This window comes from Esox lucius, chromosome 15 (assembly GCF_011004845.1).
Source record: "Esox lucius isolate fEsoLuc1 chromosome 15, fEsoLuc1.pri, whole genome shotgun sequence".
NCBI lineage: Eukaryota > Metazoa > Chordata > Actinopteri > Esociformes > Esocidae > Esox > Esox lucius.
Window position 1 is genome coordinate 19,684,872 of NC_047583.1, and position 25,140 is coordinate 19,710,011.

Genomic DNA, 25,140 nt, shown 5'->3' on the forward strand with positions numbered 1-25,140 from the left:
TCCACTTTACTATCCTTTGTGGAACTCAAAACATTCCCAATTTAAAATCCTCCATTATATAACCCAAAACCCTAAACCTTACCAACAGTAACCTAATCTTAACCAACAATTCTAAACCTAACCCCTAAATCAAACTGTCATGCGAAAATATCTGTTTTCCTCATGGGGGCCCTATTGTCAACACAAGATCAAATTATCCTGGTTTTACCATCTTTGCAGGGATTTTTGGTCCCCACCAGAATAGTATAACATGTATGCGCACAGCAATTGGTACTCCTCTCCTTACTTTGTGTGATTTGTTTTTCCTATCTCAGTGCTAAACACCATGTTCACAGAAGGTCTGTATAACTGCTCCATCTCAGCAGTGTGTGTGTGTATGTCTTCTCCCCATCCTCTCCTCCCTCTCTCTCCATCTAAAATTAATCTCCTCCAGCGATTGGTCCTCCTCTTGTCATCTCCCATAATTCATGCTTCTATGGCTTCACAAGCAGGTAGCTAACGACACACACACACACACACACACACACACAACCTCAGAATAGGCCATCTGCTGTTGCCATGGTGAGCCCATGCGTTGCCTTGACAATGGCGTATTTCGCGCACTAATGGCCTGTCCGTCTTGCCAGGCAACAAATCGCCGTTGTGATGCAACCGCACCTGTCTCTCCCTCGGATACGCGTTGCCATGGAGGCGTCGCTGTTGCCGTGGCAACGGTGGCTCTAATCACCCGGCAAGGGCAAACGCTCAGCGGAGAGGCCCGGCCACACCAGCTGTTCAGTGCGAAGCGGTGGAGAGACAGAGAAAGTGAAGGCGAGAGAGTGAAGGAATGCGGCCCTGTCTGGGCCCGCGTGAAGTTGAGGCTGCTCTTTTTCGCTGTTCTTTTCCTCTCCTTCAGTCATTGCTGGCATGCTCTAAGCCCTCGGCTTGAAACACATTGAGACACCAACACGTGTAAACACAAGCAATGGCAGACTGTTTGGAGTGTGCCTGCATATGGGCATGGGTTGGAGCCAGTGTGGGTGCATGCATGCGTATGTGTTTGTTTTAGTGTGTGTGTGTGTTTGCGAGCGTGCTGAGTAAAATGCGGCTATAAAAAGCAGCATTCTGCTCCGAGCCCCCAGTGGCCAGATAAACACTTTATTACTGCCTCCACCACAGAATCATACCATCTGGAGGGAGGGAGGGGAAAACAAGAGAAAGAAGAGAGAAAGCCAATACATCCTGCATGACTCAAACAAACAAACATTCTCTTCCACACATAAACACCCTCTAGTAAAACTCCCCCTGTCCCTCGCTCCCTTCACCTCTCGCTCCCTCCGCCTCTCTCCCTACAAAGTCAACTATTGTGACAGCAACTGCAGCAATTATTGCAGAACTGTAAACTGCTTCAGAGTGAATTTCCCACTGTGCATAATCATGGCGATATTGTTCCTATTACTATTTGAACAAGTATTTTGTGAAACTTAGCCTTGATAAGGTGGCCTCATTCTGTGTGTTTGTGCAGTGTGCTAATGCTAACTCTGTCCTTTTACTGCTGAATGTACACTGGGAAAAAAGTGGAGCAACCACAAAAGTAAGTAGCTAAGAAGTGAAGAGACAGCATTTCTAGCAAACAAATAAACACACACACACACACACACACAGACACACACCTGTACCCCCCCTTAAATCCCTCCATCCGCCTTTTCTTGCCTGAGCACCACGTTGTCCGAAGCTGAACAATTCAATTTCCTCCATTTTGGGGGAACATATATCTCGCCTCTTCCTCTCTTTCCATCTCCCCCTCTTTCTCTCTACCTCCCTGACCAGCCATTTGTTCCATATCCTTTGTAAAGGATGATGTGCCACTTTGGGTTTTACAGTAAAACCATTACTGTGTCCTGCACAGTCGGCTGCCTCCACTACCCTAGGCTCTGGCTTAACACCACTCAACTCTGTTCTACAGTGGGCTGGATACACACAGACTCTCACACACAGACACACACAGCTCTCTACACATACATGGACACGCAACGGAAAACCAAAAAGTAAGAGTCAGCAGGGAGAATATTACTAATCTCTCTCTCTGTTTCTCCCTTTGTCCCCCCCTCCTCTCCTAATTCAGTTTACATTTCTCTCTCTCCCTCTCTCTCCCTCTCTCTCCCATCTCTTCTCTTTGTCTCTCTCTCTCTGTTTACTCTCTCAGTTCTCTCGGTCTCCCTTCCTCTGTCTCTATCTATCTTTGTGTGTTGTGTCTCTGGTATGTCCTGAGGCAGCAGAGTTAACCATCCCACAGTGAGAGTAGGGGGTCAACACCAGGGGGTGGATCATGAGCTACCAGTGTCTTCCTGCCTTTCATGCCTTACATATATCTGCGTTGTTGCGTTTGTCTGTGTGCGTGTCTGTTTTTGTGTGTGGGTGCGTGAGCGACCGCGTCTTACCTCTGATATGCCAGAGGAGAGGTGGAGGGTGTCGAGAACACCTGGGCGTGAGGGTGGTATGGTGTCTTTTTCAGTGCCTGAATCAAATTCTGCCTGTATTCAGGGTCTATACACCACAAGGATCCCTTCCCAATGCTCTGCAGAGAGGAAGCGAGAGACAGAGAAAAAGGAGAGAGTGAGAGAGATAGAGTGAGAGAGACAGAGATAAAGGAGAGAGTGAAAGAGATAGAGATAAAGGAGAGAGTGAGTGAGATAGAGATAAAGGAGAGAGTGAGAGAGACAGAGATACAGGAGAGAGTGAGAGAGACAGAGATAAAGGAGAGAGTGAGAGAGATAGAGATAAAGAAGAGAGTGAGAGAGATAGAGATAAAGGAGAGAGTGAGAGAGACAGAGATAAAGGCATTAATGGAATGAACGGCTGTTAATACAGACAATGGCAATACTCTCTTTTAGTCACAGGAGTTCAATAAATGAGACATTTTGTTTCATAGAGTACAACTGAACAGTACATATACACAACACAGTCCCACAGACAAATAATAAGGCAAGACAACATACACGCACAGAGAATGCAGCCCATAGATGTGAAGTATCAATGTGAAACTATGAGACCACAATGCATGCACAAACCCCCTTCACCCCCGTTCCTCCTCTGTTCCTCCAACCATCTGTATGTGAATTTGCTACAGTATTAGCGCCAGGTGAAATAATCCGTCGCTCTCTCTTTTCTCTGTTTCACTCCATCGCTCCATCACACTCTCTTTTAGCTCTAGGTGTGGTTAATGAGGTGCACAGAGGTCAGATGAGACTGATTCTGCTTTTTTTTGCTCCATGCTCGATATACTATATGACCGGAAGCAGAAAGTTCACAACAGATCCACTGCATTATTTGACATTTGGGAGATGCCTTTCATACTGTCCACTAGGGGTAATGTGAGCATGTATTTTCATCTAGTAGGCTCACTGCTTGCTTGGTGACAGGAATAGCGGTCGCAAATTCAATGTCAGACACTTTGTTTTAAATTGTTTTAACCTATTCCGACCCATAACATTTTGGGATGGATTCCTAAACTTAACTGACAAAACTAAATGCTTACGAACAAATGTTAAGTACTGCAGTCAGTCTGTCAGAGAAGTACTTTCCCTGTCACTGGACACGTGTGTGTGTGTGTGTGTGTGTGTGTGCGTGCACACCTTGCTCTACAGCAGGATTTGATTATGAGAAATGAGAAGGAAATAAAGCGATAAACCTGCCTCCCGTAAAAACCAGGCCAGAAAGAAATAAAAAATCCAGACAGATGTCATTGTGTGTGTGTGTGTGTGTGTTTTATGGCGCCCATATGCCAGCATCAGCATTTTGCTACAGGGAGAGACATAAAGGAAGGGATGCACTTTTTGTTTTTTAATTTCCAGAAATGTCTAATGAGGAATATCCAATGAGAAGAACAGGTCATCTTATAGTAACGTACTTTGGAACAATATATTTTGGAAAAAAGGGAAATTATCCAAATTGATGCTTGCATTTCCAAATGGAATTTGCAATGTTTCAAGCCTGTCATTTCAGTTATCCCACTCCATATTGTGCAATCCCGCAAGCCATATCGATTTAGAGTATCGTTCCAGTTCAACTAGTATGTTAGCGCCTTTTTAACCGCAAAGATGGTCCTCCAGAGGAAGCAAATCGAGAAGTAGCCCTTCTAATGAGGGGATATCAAAACTGCCATGATGCTCTACGGCCCTAGGCTCTAAAATGGAGGGACGAAGGACATACCTGGTCAACAAATGGATATCTTGTAGCTAAAGAGTGAGTGGGTAAACGGATTTGGCTCACTCAGTTCAATCAATTGTCCAAATATTTATTTATGATTGTAGCCAGAAACTTCAGAAATAATTTGAAACAGTGCTGAGCTGTCCCCCTGGCCTGGTCTTCCCTTTCCTTCCTGCAGGAAATCAGTGTTCGACAACTGAGAGCCAACATACTGTGGCCCCCTGTGCCGTGTTGCTGGCTCGCAGTAAAAAACTCTCCATAATGAGCAGTAGAATGTATCATGGTGACATCCAGATGGCTACCAACATTACCACAATATTACAAGTTATTTCTTGTGAAAGCTGCAATCCTAACTCAAATATAATCAAGTGAGATGGAAGAAACTGTCTGCTCCGACGCTGGGAAGCAACAGTCAATGGTAAAGAATACTCAATGCAACACTGATACAGTGATAATTCATACCAGCGTGTCATTTGGAATTTCTCAGAACAAGAATAGACTGATGAGTTTCAGAAGAAAAGTCATTGTTTCTGGCCATATTGAGCCTGTAATAGAACCCACAAACGCTGACGATGAAGATACTGAACTAGTCTGAACAAGGCCAATTTGATCACTTCTTTAATCAGCACAACAGCTTTCAGTGGTTATAAAAAATTGCAAAATGGTTTTCTAATGATCAATTAGCCTTTGAAAATGATAAACTTAGCAAACACAATGGGCCATTGGACCAAAAGGAGTGATGGTTGCTTATAATGGGCTCTGAACGCCAATCTAGATATTCCATTAAAACTCAGCCAATTCCAATTATAATAGCCAATTACAAAATAAACAATGTCTACACTGTATTTCTGATCAATGTGATGTTATTTTATTGGACAAAAATTTTGCTTTTATTTTAAAAACAAGGACATTTCTAAGTGACCCCAGACTTTTGAAATGTAGTGTACCTTCTCATTTGAAGCAACAACCTGGGAAGACCAGAAACAAAATAAAAAATGAATAAAACACATGACATAAAACAAAATACAGTCATAAATAATAAGGTCAATTATCAAACATAAAAACAAAGATAACATATACAACAGAGTAAGTCACTCAATAAATCATCAGTCAAAGCCTAATGACATTTGTCATTAAAAAGGTTATTCACAAATGTCTTCATGCTTCATAGGCATTATGTCCAAAATCTGTTTAACCTACAGTTCAAAACCTGGGTACATGAAACTAATAAGAATGAGGCTGTTACCAAATCTTGTATAATTGTGATTCTTAAGTTTGGATGCTAAAATGTATAACCACTGTGTGTGTGTGTGTGTGTGTGTTTGTGTGTACGGTCCATAAAATATGTTTTCCAGCTAATTTTCTAGCTACAATACCACGTTTCAACTAGTAACATTGGGAAGGAAATCCCATGAATTACCAAACAGCTACGGAATGAAAATCCTGCTTTCGTACTACTACACAATAAACCAAAAGCCAGAGAATAGCCGCATTGTTGTTCTGCTGTTCTTTTGCTTGTAAGTAGCCTACATATTTGTTGCATGCGAAGTATAAGCAATGCTATTACTGTCGCCAGGATTGGTATTGTGAGGCTCGACGTCAAGCACTTGCCGAGTTTCTAATGTGCTTGAGTAGTATAGCGATGCCCCATCCCTCGGGGTATAAAAACTCCCCCTTACAGGAATGGTTCAGTGTTCCAGGCACACCTCTCCACTAAGGGCCACTCCAAATGAAAGGTTTGGGGGGGGGTTAAGGAGGTTTTGGGGTTGACAACCTCTCCTTCTATCTCTCCCTTTCTTTCACTCTCCCTCCCCCCTCTTCCCCCTCTCTCCTATCTCAGTAGAGCAGTGGTTTACGGTATGGTGTGGCAGAATTTCTTCTGTGTTCTGGTTAAATCAATAGCCATGACCTTGGGCTCAGTGACTTGATATCAGACAGCCGCTCGGACCCCAGTGACACAACCACGTGTGTATTTGTGCACGTGCAGGCATGCAAGAGAGTAATTGAGAGACTGATTCTCAGAGAGAGTGCGCGTATCCAGCTGTGTGTGTTTGCCTGCTTTTGCCCCGGTGTGCTGAAGCAACCAATCTGCAACAAGGGACAGGTGATGTCAGATGCTAAACACAGAAAATCTACCCTATTGATTTTCGAGGCTAGCTGAGCTAGGCTAGGCAGCTAATGGCTAATATTTACTCTTGTCCTTAGGCTTCAGCACTACAAGGAGCCATGCTAAAGGATTTGTTCCAGTGGTACCCAGGTAAACACTGGGATTGTGGGATATCATGTCGCTTCCCCCTGGCTAATATATATATATATATATATATATATATATATATATATATATATATATATATATACACAAAGCCAAATATATATAATATATACAAAGTCATATATAAATAATATATACAAAGCCATATATATATATATATATATATATATATATATAACCACCAGCAGAATTTGGCATCGGTCGTTACATATAATATGCTAACCTACATGCGTAATATGCAGTGTACGCAAGTAGGCATTTATACATAGAATGACAGCTTTTGGAACAGTCTTTTCACATGGAGGGTACTTTAAAAAATTAAGTTTAGAGTTAAGATCCAATTTCACTAGAAGCAAGGCAGACAGATATTTTAGGCTCAGACACAGACACACACACCTAATTATTCTGTCAGCTTTCCATCAGGATGACTGCTTCTTTAAGACTATGTCTGACATTAAGTCACAAACACTATCAGGCCATGAGATGCAATATAGATGAAACACTGCAGTTCAGACAGCTAACTACCAGCCTACTGTCAGCTTGTTGTGTGTGTGTGTGTTTATGCTCAAGCACGATGGCGTGCATCTTCATGTGTGCATACTGTAATCAAACTACAAACCAAACATTTCTGTAATTTCTACCAAACACATTTTCTGCCCTAATTACGAATTATCCCAGGTTTTTGTGCCAGCATGAATTTTGTTTGTAAAATATTTTGCTGCCTTTAAACAAAGACAATCAATTGTAATGACCGGTCGTTAATGGCAGGGGAAACATTAACAGAAAGCTAGTGTGGTGCCAGGTTTTAAGGCCCATTTCACACAGGATCATTAGGCTAGTGACAGTTTTAGGAGGAAATATGTTTAATGTTTGATGTGAAAATGAAAAGGTATAACAATACAATATCAGTTAGAGTCAGATCTAAGTTTCCAAACGCATATACGTGTGTGTGTGTATGCGTGTGTGTGTTATGGAATTATTCATATCCGGCTGTCAAATAGAGTCTGTGCTGGTGGGAATTCCCAAATGTTCGGTAATCAGGAAAAATCTATTGGCTTCAGGGCACTTTCCCTCGCATATGCACACACACACACACACACACACACACACACACACACACACACACACACACACACACAAAAACAACTCTGATTTACAACTCTTGAAAAAACAAAAAGATGTAGAAAGAGAGAGAAAAGGATAGAGGGTTTATTTGAGAGATTAATGAAGGACAGAGGTGGGGGGGTAGATTACAGTGGTCTCCTTGGCAACAGGCATGCTGTGCGGAGTGGCTAGCTTGTGTGTGTGGTTGATGGTTTTGGCAGAAGACCCCCCCCTCCTGATTTCAGAGCCCATCTACTTAATCCTATCAGCCCCCCCCCCCCCGTGCTAAATAACACATCCTATATTTATGATCCTGCCCCCTTTCGCTTCTTGCCTTCTTTTAAATAAAATGTCCCACTATCACTTTACTCCTTGCTCTCCTTCCCTTCTCCATCCCTCTCTACTCTACTCCATTTAATTCATCCGGTTCAAAATCCCTTTTAAACACAGCCAACTATCATCCTGTCCCTGATCGTTCCTGGATCGTGAATGGTGGATCTGTGAGGAACAACACTGGGACAGTACCATTCTACCATCTCTAGCCTCAAACAGTGACCATCTCCAGGACTTCCTTAGTCGCAGCCTTTGTTTCACATTGGGGGGGGGGGGGGGGGGGGGGACTAAGATAAAAGAGAGTGAGTCAAGGACAATACAGAGTGACAGCCAGACTAACATCACACCTAATCCAAAATAATCTGTGCAAATTAGCCTTCTGAACAGCTTCCTTTTGAGCCTCTGTGGGTTCAAAAGAACCAAGTATGCTTAGTATAAATTGGAACTGCACTGTCACACAGGAAACATTCCAAAGGTGTCACCATAGTCTGCAGAGTAACATCCACTGTCCTTCTCCCATGTTATTTGGAAGTGTCTGCGTGTTTAGCCTGGGTCTCAATTTGAAGACGAAGTCTCAACGACTCTTTGCGTCCTCTCTCCTCCTCTCCTTCCCATTGAGGCACCAGTTTACAGAAGACGCAAAGATTTTGTAATGGAGATCTTTCCTTAGAGTCCCAAGTGCCTTCATACTAACGACATACAAAGCCTAACAAAAAGCTTAACAAAAACAAAGAGTCAAGTGAACTAGCAATACGGCAACTAAAGGTGTACTTTAAACTGTACACTGCAGCACAGTTTAACAAAACTTCAGTTAGCTACAGTACAGGTCAGTGAACTCCGAAAAAAGTTTGTCATCATGTTGAAACAACTGGAAAAAGACAGACTGTCAAAGAGGGAGGGTGCAACAGAGAAGAATGAGAGAAGAATTAAAGGTAGGAGAGAGGGCAATCGGAAGATACTGTAGATAGACGATCAAGAAGAGAGAGATCAAGTGAGATGGAAAGGGAGAGATCAACAGAGAGATTGAGGAGTATTAAGGATTATTAGCCGTGTCCACTAAGCCATTTAATCCTAATTAGTGAGAATCACCTTTCAGAGAGTTGTTCCGTCCAGAGGATAGATCACACAGGACCTAAACACAGGCACAAACACACGCTTTATTGTCGATAGAAAAACAATGTTTTTGTCACATTGATACGGCCACTCGAATCTCCGTCTGGTCAATTTCCTTGTACCTTGTCTGTTGCAGTTAAAAAGTGTGAAGAACTGATATTCTCTATGTAACTTCTTTTCATTTTTCCATTTGGGTGCCCAGGATTAACTGTAAACATAACTCCCATCTCATTAGTATTATGCAAACACATCATTCCTCTAATTCTTTTAGAATGGTCAGATCTCTTTTTTTACTCACTTGCTCAGTGTCCCCCAAAGTACGCTTCAGACCAAACCATCCTCTTTTATAGTAATACACACACACAAACGTGAATGTGCAGGAAGTTGATTGAGGGGCGTTTCAGGAATGTGTTAATTTTCTATTAATGTGCTTTTCTTTCTGCTTGCACAATTTGGTAATTAAGGGCTCATCTGTAAAAATAACACCTTGGTCTCAGTAGGAGTCCCTGATAAACTAAAGGTTAAACAAACACCCACACCCACACATGCATGCACACGCGCACACACACACACACACACACACACACACACACACACACAGGCTGTGATGATCTCATCCCTTGTCTGCTATAACACACCAGACCTGCTATGCCAACCCTTGTCTTCTTCTCAGGGACAGAAAAATAGGGAGAGAAATAGTGAGACAAATAGAGGCAGGGAATGAACGAGTAAAAGGCTGGTTGGATGAATGCAAGGACTTGGCTCTGATCCACCTCCATCTCTCTCCCTGACAGCACATACCTTCGCCAATAAAACAGAGCAAAATAAATACTAAGTTTACACTAGGTCTGCCCAATGTGTCTCCGCTCCGGCAACTCTCTTTTCCTTGTGCTCTTCTCCTCTATTGCTCTCTCCCCTCCTCTTGTTCCCTTCATTCTCACTGCCCCCATTCCCTCATTTTGTCTAAAGACAAGCGTTTAAAGTAGAAGAGTAAAGGTCTAGTCTAATATTAACTATTTGGCTTCTGAGTGACAATGCATGCAGAATAGACAGCTACACACACCTATGAATACACAGAGAGGAAAACAATGGACATCTCTGAACTATTTTAAATCAATAAACTGACCTATTAAAGTGTGACAAATGTAGAAAAGGAGTCAGACACCACTGAATGTCTGAAGTCAAGCTGGAGAAGTTAGGAGAAATAATGGAACACATAGACCGAATTCATACAGTCACCCAGCATTGTTTTGGCAATGGAAACCCCAATAACATTAACCCTCACTCTACCCAACCAAGCGACATTGTCTCTGACTTTTGCCCTCTGAGTGTTTGAAGATCTGGAAAAATAGCCTACTGGAATGTAATGGATACTAGAAACCACCTCTTACTGGACACTGAGGGATCCAGGAAGCTGCTGACACTCAGGTCATGTGACGATGTGATCAGGTTGTGCGGAGGGCTGAAGGGGAAGGCTGTTTATTGATCTCTTTTCTTGCAACTTCAGCGGTTTTCAAGGTCCTGCTTGTTGAAGCCGGATGTGTACAGTTAATGCCACAGACTCAAAACACAAACACACACACAACAAGACCACAGAAGATACAGCCACTGTGATGGGTGGGTTAACCAAGTTAACCCGCGGCAACTCCTAGCAACAAGTTAACCACAGAGTCTCTGGATCTGATCCAGTTTGGATGGAGAATAAGTGAAGAGGGATGAGAGAAAAAGTGGGACGGGAGGAAGAAGAGAAACAGAAAAATGTATGCTGAGAAGTATAATTGTGGCCAATTCCCTCTTGTGAATAATATCCAACAAAGAGACAATAAATGCAATAAGCATTTGTACTTTTCGTGAAATCTCCTGTGTTATTCTTTTTCTGGTGAGTTATTTAAAAAAAAAAATTTATAATGATTCAGACAATCTGGCCCAACTCAATTAGGATAAAACAAAAATAAATACATTCCACTTATTGGAAAGAGACTACAAAGAAAGTCAGTTTCAGTGCTATTTGGCTCAAAACAGACAGTACATAGTGTCAGACTATCCAACCTCTTAGCCTGATAGAAAATTGATAAAAACACTAGGTACGCTCTGGCTAGCCCCCCATCGGCCTTCACTACCAAGCCTTTTCCTTGCTAACGTACAGACACTGGCGAAAAAAACGGACGAAATACGACAAAGAATCACCTTACAAAAATGTATTTTGGATTGCAATGATTTTCTCGGAAACGTGGCTTAACAATAACATACTCGACAACGTAATAGAGCTGGATGGACGCTGTGTCTTCAGAGCAGATCGGATCAAGGAGGACACCGGCAGGACCAGAGGGGGTGGGCTGTGCATTCATGTAAAAAAACATGGTGTACTAACACTAACTTAACCCGGAAATCACTGTTCAACCAATCTGGAGTACATGAGGATTAGATGCAGTCCTTTTCACTTGCCTCTAGAGTTGACATCTATTGTTGTTATGGTAGTCTACATACCCCCGGATGCTAATGCTATACTACCAATGAAAGAACCATTAGCTAACAGCAGACAGAATATCCGGATGGAGTTTTTGTGATTGTATGGGATTTCAACCATTCATATCTGAAAACAGTTTTTCCCAAATTCCACCAAAGTGTCTCCGGCCCCACCAGAGGAGACAATACACTAGACCATGTGCACACAAACATTCCGGAGGCTTGCAAAGCCATTCCCCTCCCCTACATGGGACAGTCAGACCACCTTTCACTGTTTTTACTTCCCAAGTACAGTATTTACCCCTCATTAAACATGTGAAACCATCAGTGAGGTCAGTCAAAGTGTGGCCAGAAGTGTCAGACTCACTTCTACAGCACCAGTTTCAACACACAGATTGGAGTTTGTTTGCCACTCAAGCCACCCTTGACTCCCATACGGACATATGCTTCCTCTGTTCTGGATTACATCAACATCTGCACCAACAATGTCACCACCCATAAACTAATAAAGACCTTCCCCAACCAGAAGCCATGGATGAGCAGAGATTAAAGGCACACAATGCTGCTTTCAGATCCGGCGATGCCAAGGCCTACAGCTCATCCTGGGCCAACCTGAAAAGGGGCATCAAGATGGCTAAAAATGACCACCAACTGCAGATTGAGGAGCACTTCAACAACAACTCTGAACCCCGACACAAGTGACAGGGCATCCAAGCCATCACAGACAACCAGCCAAAGAACCCCACCCCCACAGCCAGCGCCGTTTCCTTCACCGACAAGTGAAACAGGTTCAACGCACACTTCGACAGGGATGACAAAGAGCCAGGCTTTAAAACTCAACTCCCCCCTGATGCCCCCCACCAGACTCTCCACCACGAATGGCATCCCTGGGCGTGTGCTCGGAGCGTGTGCTGGGCAGCCGGCCGAGGTCTTTACTGACATTTTTAACATGTCACTGGCCCAGGTGGTTGTCCCAACATGCTTCAAGACCGCAACCGTTGTGCCAGTGCCGAAGCAGTCGACTAGCCTGAATGACTTCCGACTTGTCGCACTCACCCCACAATCATGAAGTGCTTCAAAAGACTAGTTCTGGCCCACCTTAAGTCCTGCCTCCCCCCAACACTGGATCCCTACCAGTTTGCCTACCGGTCAAACAGGTCTACAGAGGACGCCATCTCCACAGCTTTACACTCTGCTCTGACCCACCTGGACAAAACCAACACCTATGTGAGAATGCTATTCATAGACTTCAGGTCAGCATCCAACACAGTCATCCCCTTTAGGCTGGTCAACCATCTCCATGACCTGGGGATCAGCCCCTCTCTCTGCAACTGGACTTTGGACAGAACCCAGTCTGTCAGGTTAGACAACTTCACCTCCTCCACCCTGATCCTGAACACTGGTGTTCCACAAGGCTGTATGCTGAGCACTCTCCTGTACGCCACGAATGCCTTCCTGTACACAGTTCCAACACCATGGTAAAGTTTGCAGACGACACCACAGTGGTAGGCCTGATCAGTGACAATGACGAGTAAACCTACAGGGAGGAGGTCAAGTGCCTGGCGGCATTGTGTGCTGACAACAACCTGGCCCTCAACGCAAAGAAAACCAAGGAACTCGTTGTGGATTACAAGAAGTCTAAAGGCTGCAGTCACGCCCCAGTTCTTATCGATGGCATAGAGGTGGAGCGTGTGCCAGCTTCAAATTCTTGGGTGTCCACATCTCAGAGGACCTCTCCTGGACCCTCAACACCTCAGCCCTGGTCAAAAAGGCACAGCACCACCTGTACTTTTTGAGGAGGCTGAAGAAAGCCCACCTGTCCTCCAAGATCCTTGTGAATTTTAACCGCTGCACAATCGAGAGAATTCTGAAAAACTGCGCCACAGTGTGGTTTAGCAGTTGCTCTGTAGCCGACCGGAAGGCCCTGCAACAGGTGGTGAAAACCGCCCAGCACATCACTGGTGACCAGCCTCGTGCCATCGTAGACCTCTAGCACAAGTGGTGTCTGTGCCTGCCATCGTAGACCTCTAGGCGCGGGATCATCAGGGACCCTTCACATCTATGCCACAAACTGTTACCATAAAACCATAAGGCAGGCGGTACAAATCTCTTCGTTCCCATACCAGCAGGCTCAAGAACAGTTTAATCTACTGTAACCCTGCTGAACTCTGTGACCCAGAGAACTCTGAACTCTGTGACCCATCACTAACCACACCCCCTTCTCCTCTCAGGGACCTTGTTGCACTACTCCTCTTGTACTACTGGACTCTGACACTGCCTTGCAAAGTCTGATAATGAAAGTTATCAGTTGTTACAGGTACGTGTCTACTTTGGGAACCTCACTACTGCTATCCCTGCCTATCAGTTTCACATGCATCTTGCACATTCAATTTGCCTCTTTGCACATTTAGTACTGCCACTGTGCTTGCATTTTTACTGTTGTTACATATGCATGTCCACCTCAGACATGCATGTCTGAGTGTAATTAATCTGTCGGGGGGAAAATACTTTGGTGCCATAGAATATTTAGGTGTCAGGGCCAGTTAGTGAAATGACCAACAAGGACATTGACATTACTGGGTCCATCTCACAGTTTCATTATTTTCCTTATTCATTAGTAACTGTATTATCCTGGTAATTGTAATTACACATTAGGAATGATTGTCAATATTGATTGAAAATTTCAAAAATGTTGGCTTTGCCAATATCTATTTTGGCAATCTCTGGTAACATTTCCCTTGTCAGTAAAGCCTACTGAATTGAACTGAACTGAATTGGAAGAGATGGATTGTGTAGTGGGATGTGCGTGCTAACCCTGGCAGGCTAAAATCTGTGAGGGTAACATCTGGCTGGGGCACAGGGAGCGCTGTAGTGTGGGGGTGCAGAGAGTTCACAGATGGGGCAAGCCAGGCGAGGCCAGTGGGTCTGGAGGTCGAAGGACAGGTGGCTCTGGGGATCACAGAGAGATTGAGAGAGCTTTGTGCCAGGGATATTGGCAGGCGTAGAGTCCATGGTGAGGTAGGCACTTGGGTCCCACAGAAGCTACATTTAGGACCAGTTGTCATGAGAAAGGGTCAACCAACAAAGCACAAACAACATTGTGAACCTAATCAATATTTATTGTGTCTTGCCATTAATATGTGTATTAATTTACATTGTATATCGCTTATAATATAATATTTAAAATGAGTGTAATGTTTACTCCACTTTCCACTTGATTTGGCAATGTAAACAAAAATGTCTTATGCCAATGAAGCCCTTTACATTGAATTGAAGTAAAATTGACAGAGAGACAGAAACGAGGAAAGAGAGATAGACAGACAAAGGGAGAGAAAAACTGAGACAGAGGGAGAGATAAATAGAGAGACAGAGATACAGAGAGAGAGATAAATAGAGAGACAGAGATACAGAGAGAGAGATAAATAGAGAGACAGAGATACAGAGAGAGAGGCGGAGACAAAAAGAGAGAGAGATAAAGAGAGACAGAGACACAGAGGGGTTACAGATGCTCTTGCCCCCAGTCTCCTCTCTGTGTTGACCACGTTCTTCTTCGTTAATAATTAAAGAGCTGAACCCAGCAGCTAACAACACACACACACACACACACACACACAGCTTAACCTCAGGCAGATAGAGCTAACAGACTACACGGTATTATTACATTTACAACCCTGCCCAAGTATCAAGCATTACACACATTAATCTCAATGACACACACACACACACACACACACACACTGATTAACATACACTCACTCAGCTACAGAAATCAAATTACAATTCTCAATTCTCTTGTCACCATTATAGACTCTTTTATTTGTAAATCACACACACTCTTTGAATGCAGATGAAATGTTTGTTTTGGTTTTGATAATCTTATCGGGCTTGATCTGGATGGCCTGGCACTGGGCTCTCTGCTCATAGCGCTATTAATCTTTTCAATCTGCACGTTGCCATGGTGACCAAAGAAACAGAAGAACAAACAGTGCCATTAATCAAGGTTTAAATCAATGTTTACCATACTGTCACCCAGAAGGGTCATCTGCATTCATAAGGCTGTGTGTTTGTGCGCGTGTACTTTAGTGTGTGCATATATAAGCATGTGCGTGTGTTTCTGTGAGCGTGTTTGATCTTGTGTGTGATGCCAGTCTCGTGTTTATAAACACTGTCATGGAAACCAAGGACACTTTGACCATCCCCCCCATACAAACAGAGATAGGACAGTTAAAAACACCACCAGTCAAGAACATCCCTTATAGTAGGCTACATGAAGACTTCTACCGTCCACCTTAACCAGGAAAACCTTGATCGTCTCAACTCCCCTGCTCCTTTCTCTTTTCTCCTCACCTCCCTTATCTTCTCCTCCCATCCCCTGATTGAAAAACTAATGAAAAAGGACAGAACCATCTGACTCACTCATTAAACACTTTAAACACAGCGGTTTGACACACAAGCACATGCACACAGACCTACCCTCCATTCATTAAACAGACTAATGGAATATTATGAATGGGACATCTCTGTGAATGACCCAATCCAAACACTTCACTCTGAAGAGAGGTCTATTGACACAGACACACACACCAGTCATGTGAGCATCATAATGTATTATTAATAGCTAGAACAATGAAAGACTCAAACTAGTATCAACAAGCTAATTTGCATTTAATCATTGTCAGCGATTGGTCGACAGGTTTTATATCCAGTTCTACTTTAATGTTTCCAGATTTGGCCACCCTAAATGTACTCCACTTCTACAGCTGTGTGTGTGTGTGTTTGTGTGTGTGTGCTTTTGTCTGTGTGTGTTTGTATGTGTTTGTGGCTATGCAATCAAATAAAAACACACTTATTGTTTATTGGTAACTTTATTGGTGACTTGACCTGAGCGCGTCACAGGCTTTTTTTTTTGTTGAGAATGCTAGCCGTGTCTCCCCTGACTCTCTTGCGTGAATCCACCTGCTATCACTGCTTGTAGCATGGTAAGTTGTCATTGTTTCATGTTTTTGCTAATCTAAGCTAAGCATTAATGTTTCCACCAAAGCATATTATAATAGTGGAATTTACAAACAACATCTGTGCTCTACATGAATTATAGATGTCCCCTGCCCTGATTAATGTGTGTAGATATCTCTAGCCACCATGACTACCTTATGCCATTGCCTATTCAAGCAGCCTACCTTATGCATTTGGTTGAATTTGGGAATTGTTTAATAGAGACACAAGTATTGGGTTGTGGATAACCATCTTTCAGGTAATCTAATGTTTACAGGGCCCCACCTGAACCCAATTCTAAACACATCTCAGTTTAAACATCAAAGGACCATGACAAGCTGAGGTGTGATTCAGTGGGTTAAATGCATGCACACCCTGCTGTGCTCCAGATAAGAGGGGCTGATGTTTTATACAGTAACCTAACGTAATAACTATTGTCCTTAGTGCGTTAATCAAGAGAACAATATAAAATGGTCCAAAGATCGTAGACCAGCAACTTTCTATTTAGATTTACATGGGCTACATTTACAAATACAGTATGGACAGTTATTGTGGTAAGTTATGGACAGACATTGTATGTATATTAAACTAAATTAAGGGCTGTGTCAACTTGTATTTATTTAATTCCAAGTCAAGCACTGTCCATAGTTTGCAATAAAACACAGTATGTCTTTAACATAATGTACTGCTTTTTAAACTGAAAATTGTGTATTATGGGCAAAATCTGAACACATTCTAAATTTACAATTAATCGCAATTAATTACAGAGGATTATGCAATTAATCGCAATTAATATTTTTTATCATTTTACAGCACTAATAAAAATATAAAACACACATTATTATTCACATAATAAACAAATGCCTGAACAAAACACACTCATACTGTCACATAGTTTTCTCTGTTGCTACAGCAACTCCAGGCTTTCCATGACAACCGCAGTGTTGTTGCCATGGAGATATATATACAGCCCTTAGCAGTTGGTAAAGAACTGCGAGTCACATGGAATGGCTTTACTGTTTCACATTCACACACACAGACTGGCATGCACGCCCACACACACTCACTAACAGGTAATGAACTAGTATAAATCTATTAAGTCATTCCTAGTCCGTGACTGATGGTTGTGGCATCATGGTAAATAAAGAATCTGTAGTAGCATTTGGCCAATCAGAGACTTCCCAAAAGGATATTAACTAAATGTATCATCCACATTTTACACACATTCACACATTAACACACAAGCTCTGTGACATTACACACAATGTTTCCTTTACTTTTCAACTTTACTGACGTTTCTCTCCTGAAGAGTTGTTACGTTACTACTGACAGTGAATCAAATAAACAAAGAGAGGACTTCACTTTGATTAGCAATTCATATGTGAAACAGTTCTCTGAAAAACACCTGGACATTCTTTAGTGCTGGTAAGCCTGAAGGGTATGAATTTACGATTCAAACAAAACAGCAGAGTGGTTTGAAAACCAGGCAGATGCCAGCAAAAGCAGATAAGGGCGTTTTGTTGAGTGTACAAATGCGCAAGTGTGTTTTAATGTATGTGTTTGAGGGTGACTGTGTGCATAAATAATGTGAATGTGTATGTATGGATCTATAAACACGTTTGTGCTTGTGTTAGCTTGCATGCTAAGCGCATTTGCGTGTGCACTCCTCCCACTGACCTGGTTCCTGTCCTTGTCCACCTTCTTGAAGCACTTATTTAGAGACAGGTTGTGCCTGACAGAGTTCTTCCACCCTGTGGGAGCATTGGCAAAATAAGGGAAGTGTTCCTGTATCCAGTTATAGATCTCCTTCACCGGAAGCCTCTTGGAGGGAGCGTCCTCGATGGCCATGAAGATTAGACAGCTGAACGAGTATGGCGGCTTACAGTTGGGGTTGCGCTGGGCGTCGTACGGTAGGTCCCCGCCTGGCGAAGGCGGGGTGTCGTCGCTGTCCCCATCGCCGCGGTTGCCGCCACCTCCGCCCCCCTCACCACCCACGGGGCTTACGCTGCGCAGCACTGGGTCTCCGAAGCTGTTGAGCAGGTTCTTGCTCTCGTGGAGCCAGTTGAGGTTGGTCAACTCCTCGTCGTCCATGCCCGGGGTGGAGGTGCCTTTCTCTGGCTTGGCGGCCCCGCCAGACAGGGGCGCCAGGGGATGGGCTGGTGGGACAGGGAGGGCCAGGTCGAGTTCCTCTGCCTCCTGAAGGGCGCGGGACAGCGAGCCGGCCTGGTAGAAGTGGGAGAGGCTGGCGCTCGCCACACTGATGCCCGACACCTCAGGCTTCTTACTGGGAGGCATGACGGGACCCATGGATAACACCACCACCAGCTAGACTCCTGGAAGACAGATGGAATTTGTGTAGTGTTAGACAGGTAATGGAGAGAGACAGAGAGAAAATTATAATAGCTTATGTTACTATGGTAATATCCATTATATCATTGCCAGTCCATCATGACAGCGTACCAGGCAAAGACACAAACTTAACAACACTAAGGACATTTCACACCAACACTGAATATGTAATATCATTCTATACTGACCTATATCACTTATACACTCTGGTCCTATACTAAAGTACTTACACACTATCATCATATACTGAAATAGTTACACATTGCCATCCTTTACTAACAGCTGTTCTTCTGCACGATGCATCGATGCCTGGACACACCACTTAGCCGTGGTATATTGGCCATACACCACAAACCGATGAGATGCATTTCTTGATTGATAAACTGGTTACTAACACAATTAAAGCAGTAAAACACAATGTGATATCATGGTCTCTTTTAAACCAGGGGGTTACAAGCGCAATAAGGCATTTCAGGGTCTTCTGGTATATTGCCAGTATACCACGGCTAAGCGCTGTGCCCGGCAATCCGTGATACATTGAGCCTGAGAACAGCTCTTTGCCGTGGTATATTGGCCTATACAACACACCTTCCTGCCCATTACGTACTACCATCCAAAACAACACTAAAAGGCCATGAACTCTCACTGTTCCCCGTCCCCTCTAACCACCTCTTCTCTCCTCCCTTTGTCTCTTGTGCACTATTCCCTCACTCTCCATTTCTTAATCTCTATTTTCGCTCCTTTCTTCTCTCAGTTCAATTCAGACAGCTTTACTGGCATGGGATACATTTGTTTACATTGCCAAAGCAAGTGGAAAACAAGCCAGGACAAAAGAATGACTAAAGTAAATATTACACGTTTCAAAAGGATAAATGCTTCTGAAATGATACATTAATAGCTAGGTACAGTTTCACAAATAAATTAAGTACGAATTACAAAGGGAAGTAATCTCATTCTCTAGCTCTCAGTAGAAGAATGTGGAGTATTTCAGGCAGTGAGGTCTGCAGTTAACATACACCATTCTAATGTATCACACTCTCTCTCTCACACACACACACACGCACACAAATGCACACACGCACACAAACTGCAACCTTCACATAAGCAGGTCATTGTCGCCTTAACCAGACAACCTTCCAAATCCTGCCTCTTTGATTGATTTACCCACAGCTGTCAGTAAGCTCTGCACATCCAGTGACTGACCCCCCCCCCCCCCCAAGACACACACAGCCTATATACCTCTTTCCATTTCTCTTCTCCTCATATTTCCTGTAAAGTCTGTACCTCTCCATCCCTCCCTCTCTTCCTCTGTCTGTCTCTCTCGCTTTTCCTCACACTTTCCCTCCCCCCTGTGTATATAATTGAGGTAACCGTCATGTTTATATGGCTTAATCCGGCGTTATCAGGGGATTTGTTTTACCAAAGCAGTCACTGAGAAAAAAAAGACTCACTCCCCCCTGTTATCAAACTAGTCATGCTTCATCTGAGGCGGATGAAGCCCGGACCGTTTTCACAGTTACACGCCATGGTAAACACGCAGCACCCAGATGGACCCCTTGCTCGTTTTAATTAAATACGGGTGCAAGCAAGTTGCTTCTTACCCAAAAACAGACTATGAAGTGGTGGGAAGTTTGACTCTTTTCGTTATGATCTTTTTGGGTTGTTCAGTTAAAATAATTAAGTTATGCCGAGAGAATGACAGGACCCCTGATTGGGGTCAAAACTGAAAACAAAAGAGTCATGATTAAAAAAGCATTTCCTTTACCCCACATGCATGTTCAGCAGTGTTAGAGACATTTTTATAATTTGGAACTGAAACTTGTAAAAAAAAAAGAAAAAAAAGTGTGCTTTAGGTTTAAACAATGTACATTTGTGATTGCTAGGCATACAAATATAACGACCGCAAATGGATTACACTGTAAATAGCATTTGCTAGACTGCTGTGTGGGTACTGAGCACATATTTCTTCGACTAACCACACAAACGATTCATTCTAGACCAGAGGCTCTGTGTATGTTTAGGTTCTACAAAGCTGTGTCTATCAAAACATTTCAACAATCTTGCATCCATTTGTCAGATGTAAACATGTAGTTTTCTTCTACACGGCTGAGTGCAGTTTGATCTATTTTTCTCCACACATGTAAAACAACAATTTGCTGGTTAGAGCACTGACCTGGAGGACCACTTATGAATCCTACAGGTGATTCTGCTGGTGTGGGATTCATTGCTTCCAGTAATTCAAACGAATAATTAAATTTAACAAGTCAACAAACGTGATTCTTGAGTCAGGGAAGAGTTGTTCAAAAACTGCATATCACAACGACCACAGTCAAGCACAGACTGCATATCACAACGACCACAGTCAAGCACAGACTGCATATCACTACGACCACAGACAAGCACAGACTGCATATCACTACGACCACAGACAAGCACAGACTGCATATGACTATGACCACAGTCAAGCACAGACTGCCTATCACTACGACCACAGACAAGCACAGACTGCATATCACTACGACCACAGTCAAGCACAGACTGTGTATTACTATGACCACATTCGTATTGAAGTCCAGTCTTTATTAGGTGGTTCATCTGCACGTTGGCTGGAACATGTGCATGCGGTGTTGAAATTGACTACAATGCATTTGGGGAGGACATATCCCACACATTAAAAAACAGATAGGCCTAAAATTAAAAGGGCACTGTGTATAATCCTGCCTCTAATGTTTAGGAGACTGAATTAGTACAGCAAGTGTCTAAAGTGAGTAGGAGAAACCTAATTGACGGACCCAAGAAAGTTTAATTGGGTCTCTCTCTCTCTCTATGGCCCTCTCAACAATTATATAGAAAAATAATATTTGAAACATTAACTTAAAATAATAATTACAGATCTACTGTTCATTTGTGATTGAATTTACGCTAGCAATAGGCCCTACATTCAAAATCTTACATACAGACCCTTAAAAAAAAAATTAAGTAGCATTTTCAAACAAATTGGCTAATATTTTCAAAGCAATTGTATTTACTTTTAGCAAAATAAATCATTAAAAAAATAAGAAATAAATACATTCTTAAAATAGACCACACACTAACTCATCAACCATCTATAGCCTAAGGCACATCTCCCCAGCGACAAGGACAACTGTTTGCGACTTGGAACTGTTGGAAGAGCAATCCCACGAGTCTCTTTCTACGCGGGAAATAAATTGTGTTACAGCAGATGACAGATGGAGGTAATTTAATTGAGTTGGGTTGCCTTGACAACTGGGTGCTCTGTTTGGGGCAAGCTAATTAACTTAACAGCCTACTAGCCTATCTATCACATCCTTGAGAGAGCATCACTTCCCCAAGACTCTTCCAAATTTTTTTTAAAGAAACTCTCGCTTCTATCCTGGACTACAAGATGGGCCACTCGCACAGGGGAGTGCAGTGACATTTTATGTAAAGCTCGCACCAAAATCTTACACATTGAATGTCTTCTTCCTTTTAAATTTTCCTGGCTCTGCTTTATTATTGGGCCTATATATTACAGTAGCCCCGTGTATGCTACAGTAGCCTATTCATTAAGTTGTTGCTTTGTTGGAAATTGTGGAAAAGACAAAAAATAAAGCAACAACTTCATAATTCAAAATTGCAGATCTTTGTTGTTTATGTGACATTCATTTGTCTACTCCTATAGTTGCGCAGGGTTTCATAGACTGAGACACAAACCAAAAGTTGGTCTCGGCAGTGTATTTTTTTGGTTAACAACGGCATGTGTATAATTTACCATTTGGGTAAATTTGACCGTTTTAATGTGTCCCCCGCTATCAACAAACTTGTTAAATTCGTTTTTCATCAGGTAGTCTTACTCAAATGCGTTCAAATAATTAAAGGTCTTTACCGATGGAGGCAGCACTGAGTCCAATCTTTAAGAACTTAAAAGCATTGGAGTAACACTACCTGGGGGAAAATATTTTTTTGAAGAGTTTGTTGATAGCGATTCACACAGTCAAACCGCTGAATTGAGCGATTATATAAATGCCTTAGTTGACAAAATATTTGCTGAACCCGAATTAATTAGGTTTAAGTGTCTCAGTCTATGGAACGATGCTCACTTACGGGTGTCGACAAGTGACTATCCCATAAACAATTACGTCGAAGCAATACCATTATTGTGCTATGGTAAGCTAAATATTATTGTGTAGCTTTTCAATATTCATCTTAAGTTATTTTATAATTGCATTGTACGACTGTTGTCTAATGGGTACGTGTGTTAAAAACGTCAGGCTTCCAGGGAAGACTATACTCTATAAAAAGGACCGTTCAATTAGTGGGAAAAGGCGAGAAACTGTTCAGCCTACACGAATCATCCAAACAGCTCATAACAACGGACAAACAGCAAATATTCGGAGCAGGATTACGGTCTGTTTTCTTTCCTTACCTTGCGATCTATGAATTAGGATACACAGATGAAAGACGTATTTGGGACAACTGCCCCGGTGTAAATTCCTTTAACGTTAGTCATTGTTATCCTCATTCAGAATCAGACACCGATGTTTACAGAGAAAACCCTGCGAAATTGAACGAACCCCGGTCAGAAATTATAGTTCTCCCCGGCGGATCAACAACTCTAACGTTCTTTGAGCTCCCATCTTCAGTGTGTATGTATGTGTGTTTCAGAGAGGGAGATAAGATAATTAATGCTTGTCTGTTTCGTCTAGTCACGCAGGAGTTGGGGGGAAAACTTGCTCGTCAGCAAATAAGAAGTGCGCACATGACGGGGGGCGCAAACACACACGTACACGCAGCGTGGTGTCAGTAAAGAAGAGAAATAATGAAGTCCGCGTGTTTTTTAGTGCCCAAACAGCAGATGTCCAAAGACGTCAACATGTTTTGGAGAGACAATGATAAAGAGATTGCAAGTTTGACCAGTGAGTGCTGTGCATATACCCAAATAATGTAGTTACATTTTACTGAAAGATAGTCTATGACTTTCGCAAATAACACAATCATTTTTAAGCCTCCCATTACGGGCTGGATGTGCACAGACTATATGATGATTCACTCTCATACCTCAGTTAGCCATGAAATTCCAAGCTTTAAAGCAAGGGATTTTGATGACAAAATCACGTGCACATATTGGCACATACTTGACAGAGCAGCCTACACTGTCTGTGACCCTTTTTAGCCTGACAGCGCCACCTGTACGCCAAGTGGGCAAAAATCACAGTGCATCTTTAAGGACACTGAAGCAGAAGCATCCAGAGACACCGCTGGCAACAAATTAATACGTATTTCCTTTTCAGTCTGCTATGTAGGCCTAAAAACCACGCAAGTGTTAGCGTTACGAAAATGATTTCACTTTAGGTGATTTATAAATAATGTCAGCATTTAAATACACCCACACTTTACGTCAAAATAGCTAGCTAGCTAACTAGGAACATTGTTTTCAAGTTACCGGGTCTGGTCACTCGTAAAGCCAGGCACTGTTGCTAGTTTATTCAACTGTAGCTATATAGTAGGCTACCGTACGTAATACCGTAACTACACTTGGTTTTATAACGACAGTTAAGTAGGTAGTTACATACGTTTGCATTGAGTAAAATTATTGCTTTTTTTGCAATGTTTTTACCGGACCGCGTAGGCGGAGCCGGCCAAAAAGAGCGTATGTCACTCACAGTGACTATATATCAACCAATAGGTTCTTCATTCCAGCCTCATCACAGTCTAAACAAATTATGCATTAAGATTTGTTTAGGATAGACAAACACTTCACTGTTTTTAACCTTCACTTGCTACTTTATAGTAAGCCAAAAATAATATACTGTTTACGGTTATATTGTGACCATTTCTTGTGCATTTTTCAAGTACACATCCATGCATGCTTTTTGGAGTAATATAGGCTAGATCACAACCGCTTGGGGAGTGAAAGAGTAGGGGTTTCCACAATTCTCTCATCTTTTCACTTGTCGAAAAAGTCAGTTATCGTTCATATATGCTATTTGTGGTGGAGGTAAACTTTATAAGAAACGTTAGTCAGTTTAGCACAATGCTTAATGGTGTCTAGCGATATATTCAGACTTGGTGTAATGTTAACAAGTGACATTGTTGTAATGTCGAGATGCTATACCGACACTTGCACACTTATAGCTCTGTGCATATTGGTTAAAGACACAGCCTCTCACTTGGAAAACCTGGGTTCCAATCCAGCCAGGAATACAGCATTTCTCAATTTTTATTGTGGCCCGGCTGAACTAGGCTTGCCTGGTTCCTTTTCTGGTTCTAAAGAATGTGTGGGATACTCAGAAACGGGAAGCGTGGGGTTCTGCAGGGGTATT

At 42.6% G+C, this 25,140-nt stretch overlaps 1 protein-coding gene across 3 annotated transcripts in view; it reads right to left on the reverse strand.

Moving 5' to 3' along the window:
• The window catches only part of foxn3 (forkhead box N3), a 76,749-nt gene that overhangs the window by 31,802 nt on the left and 19,807 nt on the right, over nt 1-25,140 (reverse strand). Inside the window, exons 1-3 of one of the 3 annotated variants that reach the window (XM_010878597.4) lie at nt 23,244-23,528; nt 18,146-18,801; nt 2,421-2,557 (exon numbers count right to left, since the gene is read on the reverse strand). In XM_010878597.4, coding sequence (XP_010876899.2) covers nt 2,421-2,557; nt 18,146-18,775 — 767 coding nt within the window. In that variant the 5' untranslated portion in view covers nt 18,776-18,801; nt 23,244-23,528. Of the gene's footprint in view, nt 1-2,420; nt 2,558-18,145; nt 18,802-20,990; nt 21,011-23,243; nt 23,529-25,140 lie in introns of those variants that run through there. The other 2 variants (XM_010878599.3, XM_010878598.3) reach the window with 2 other exon arrangements.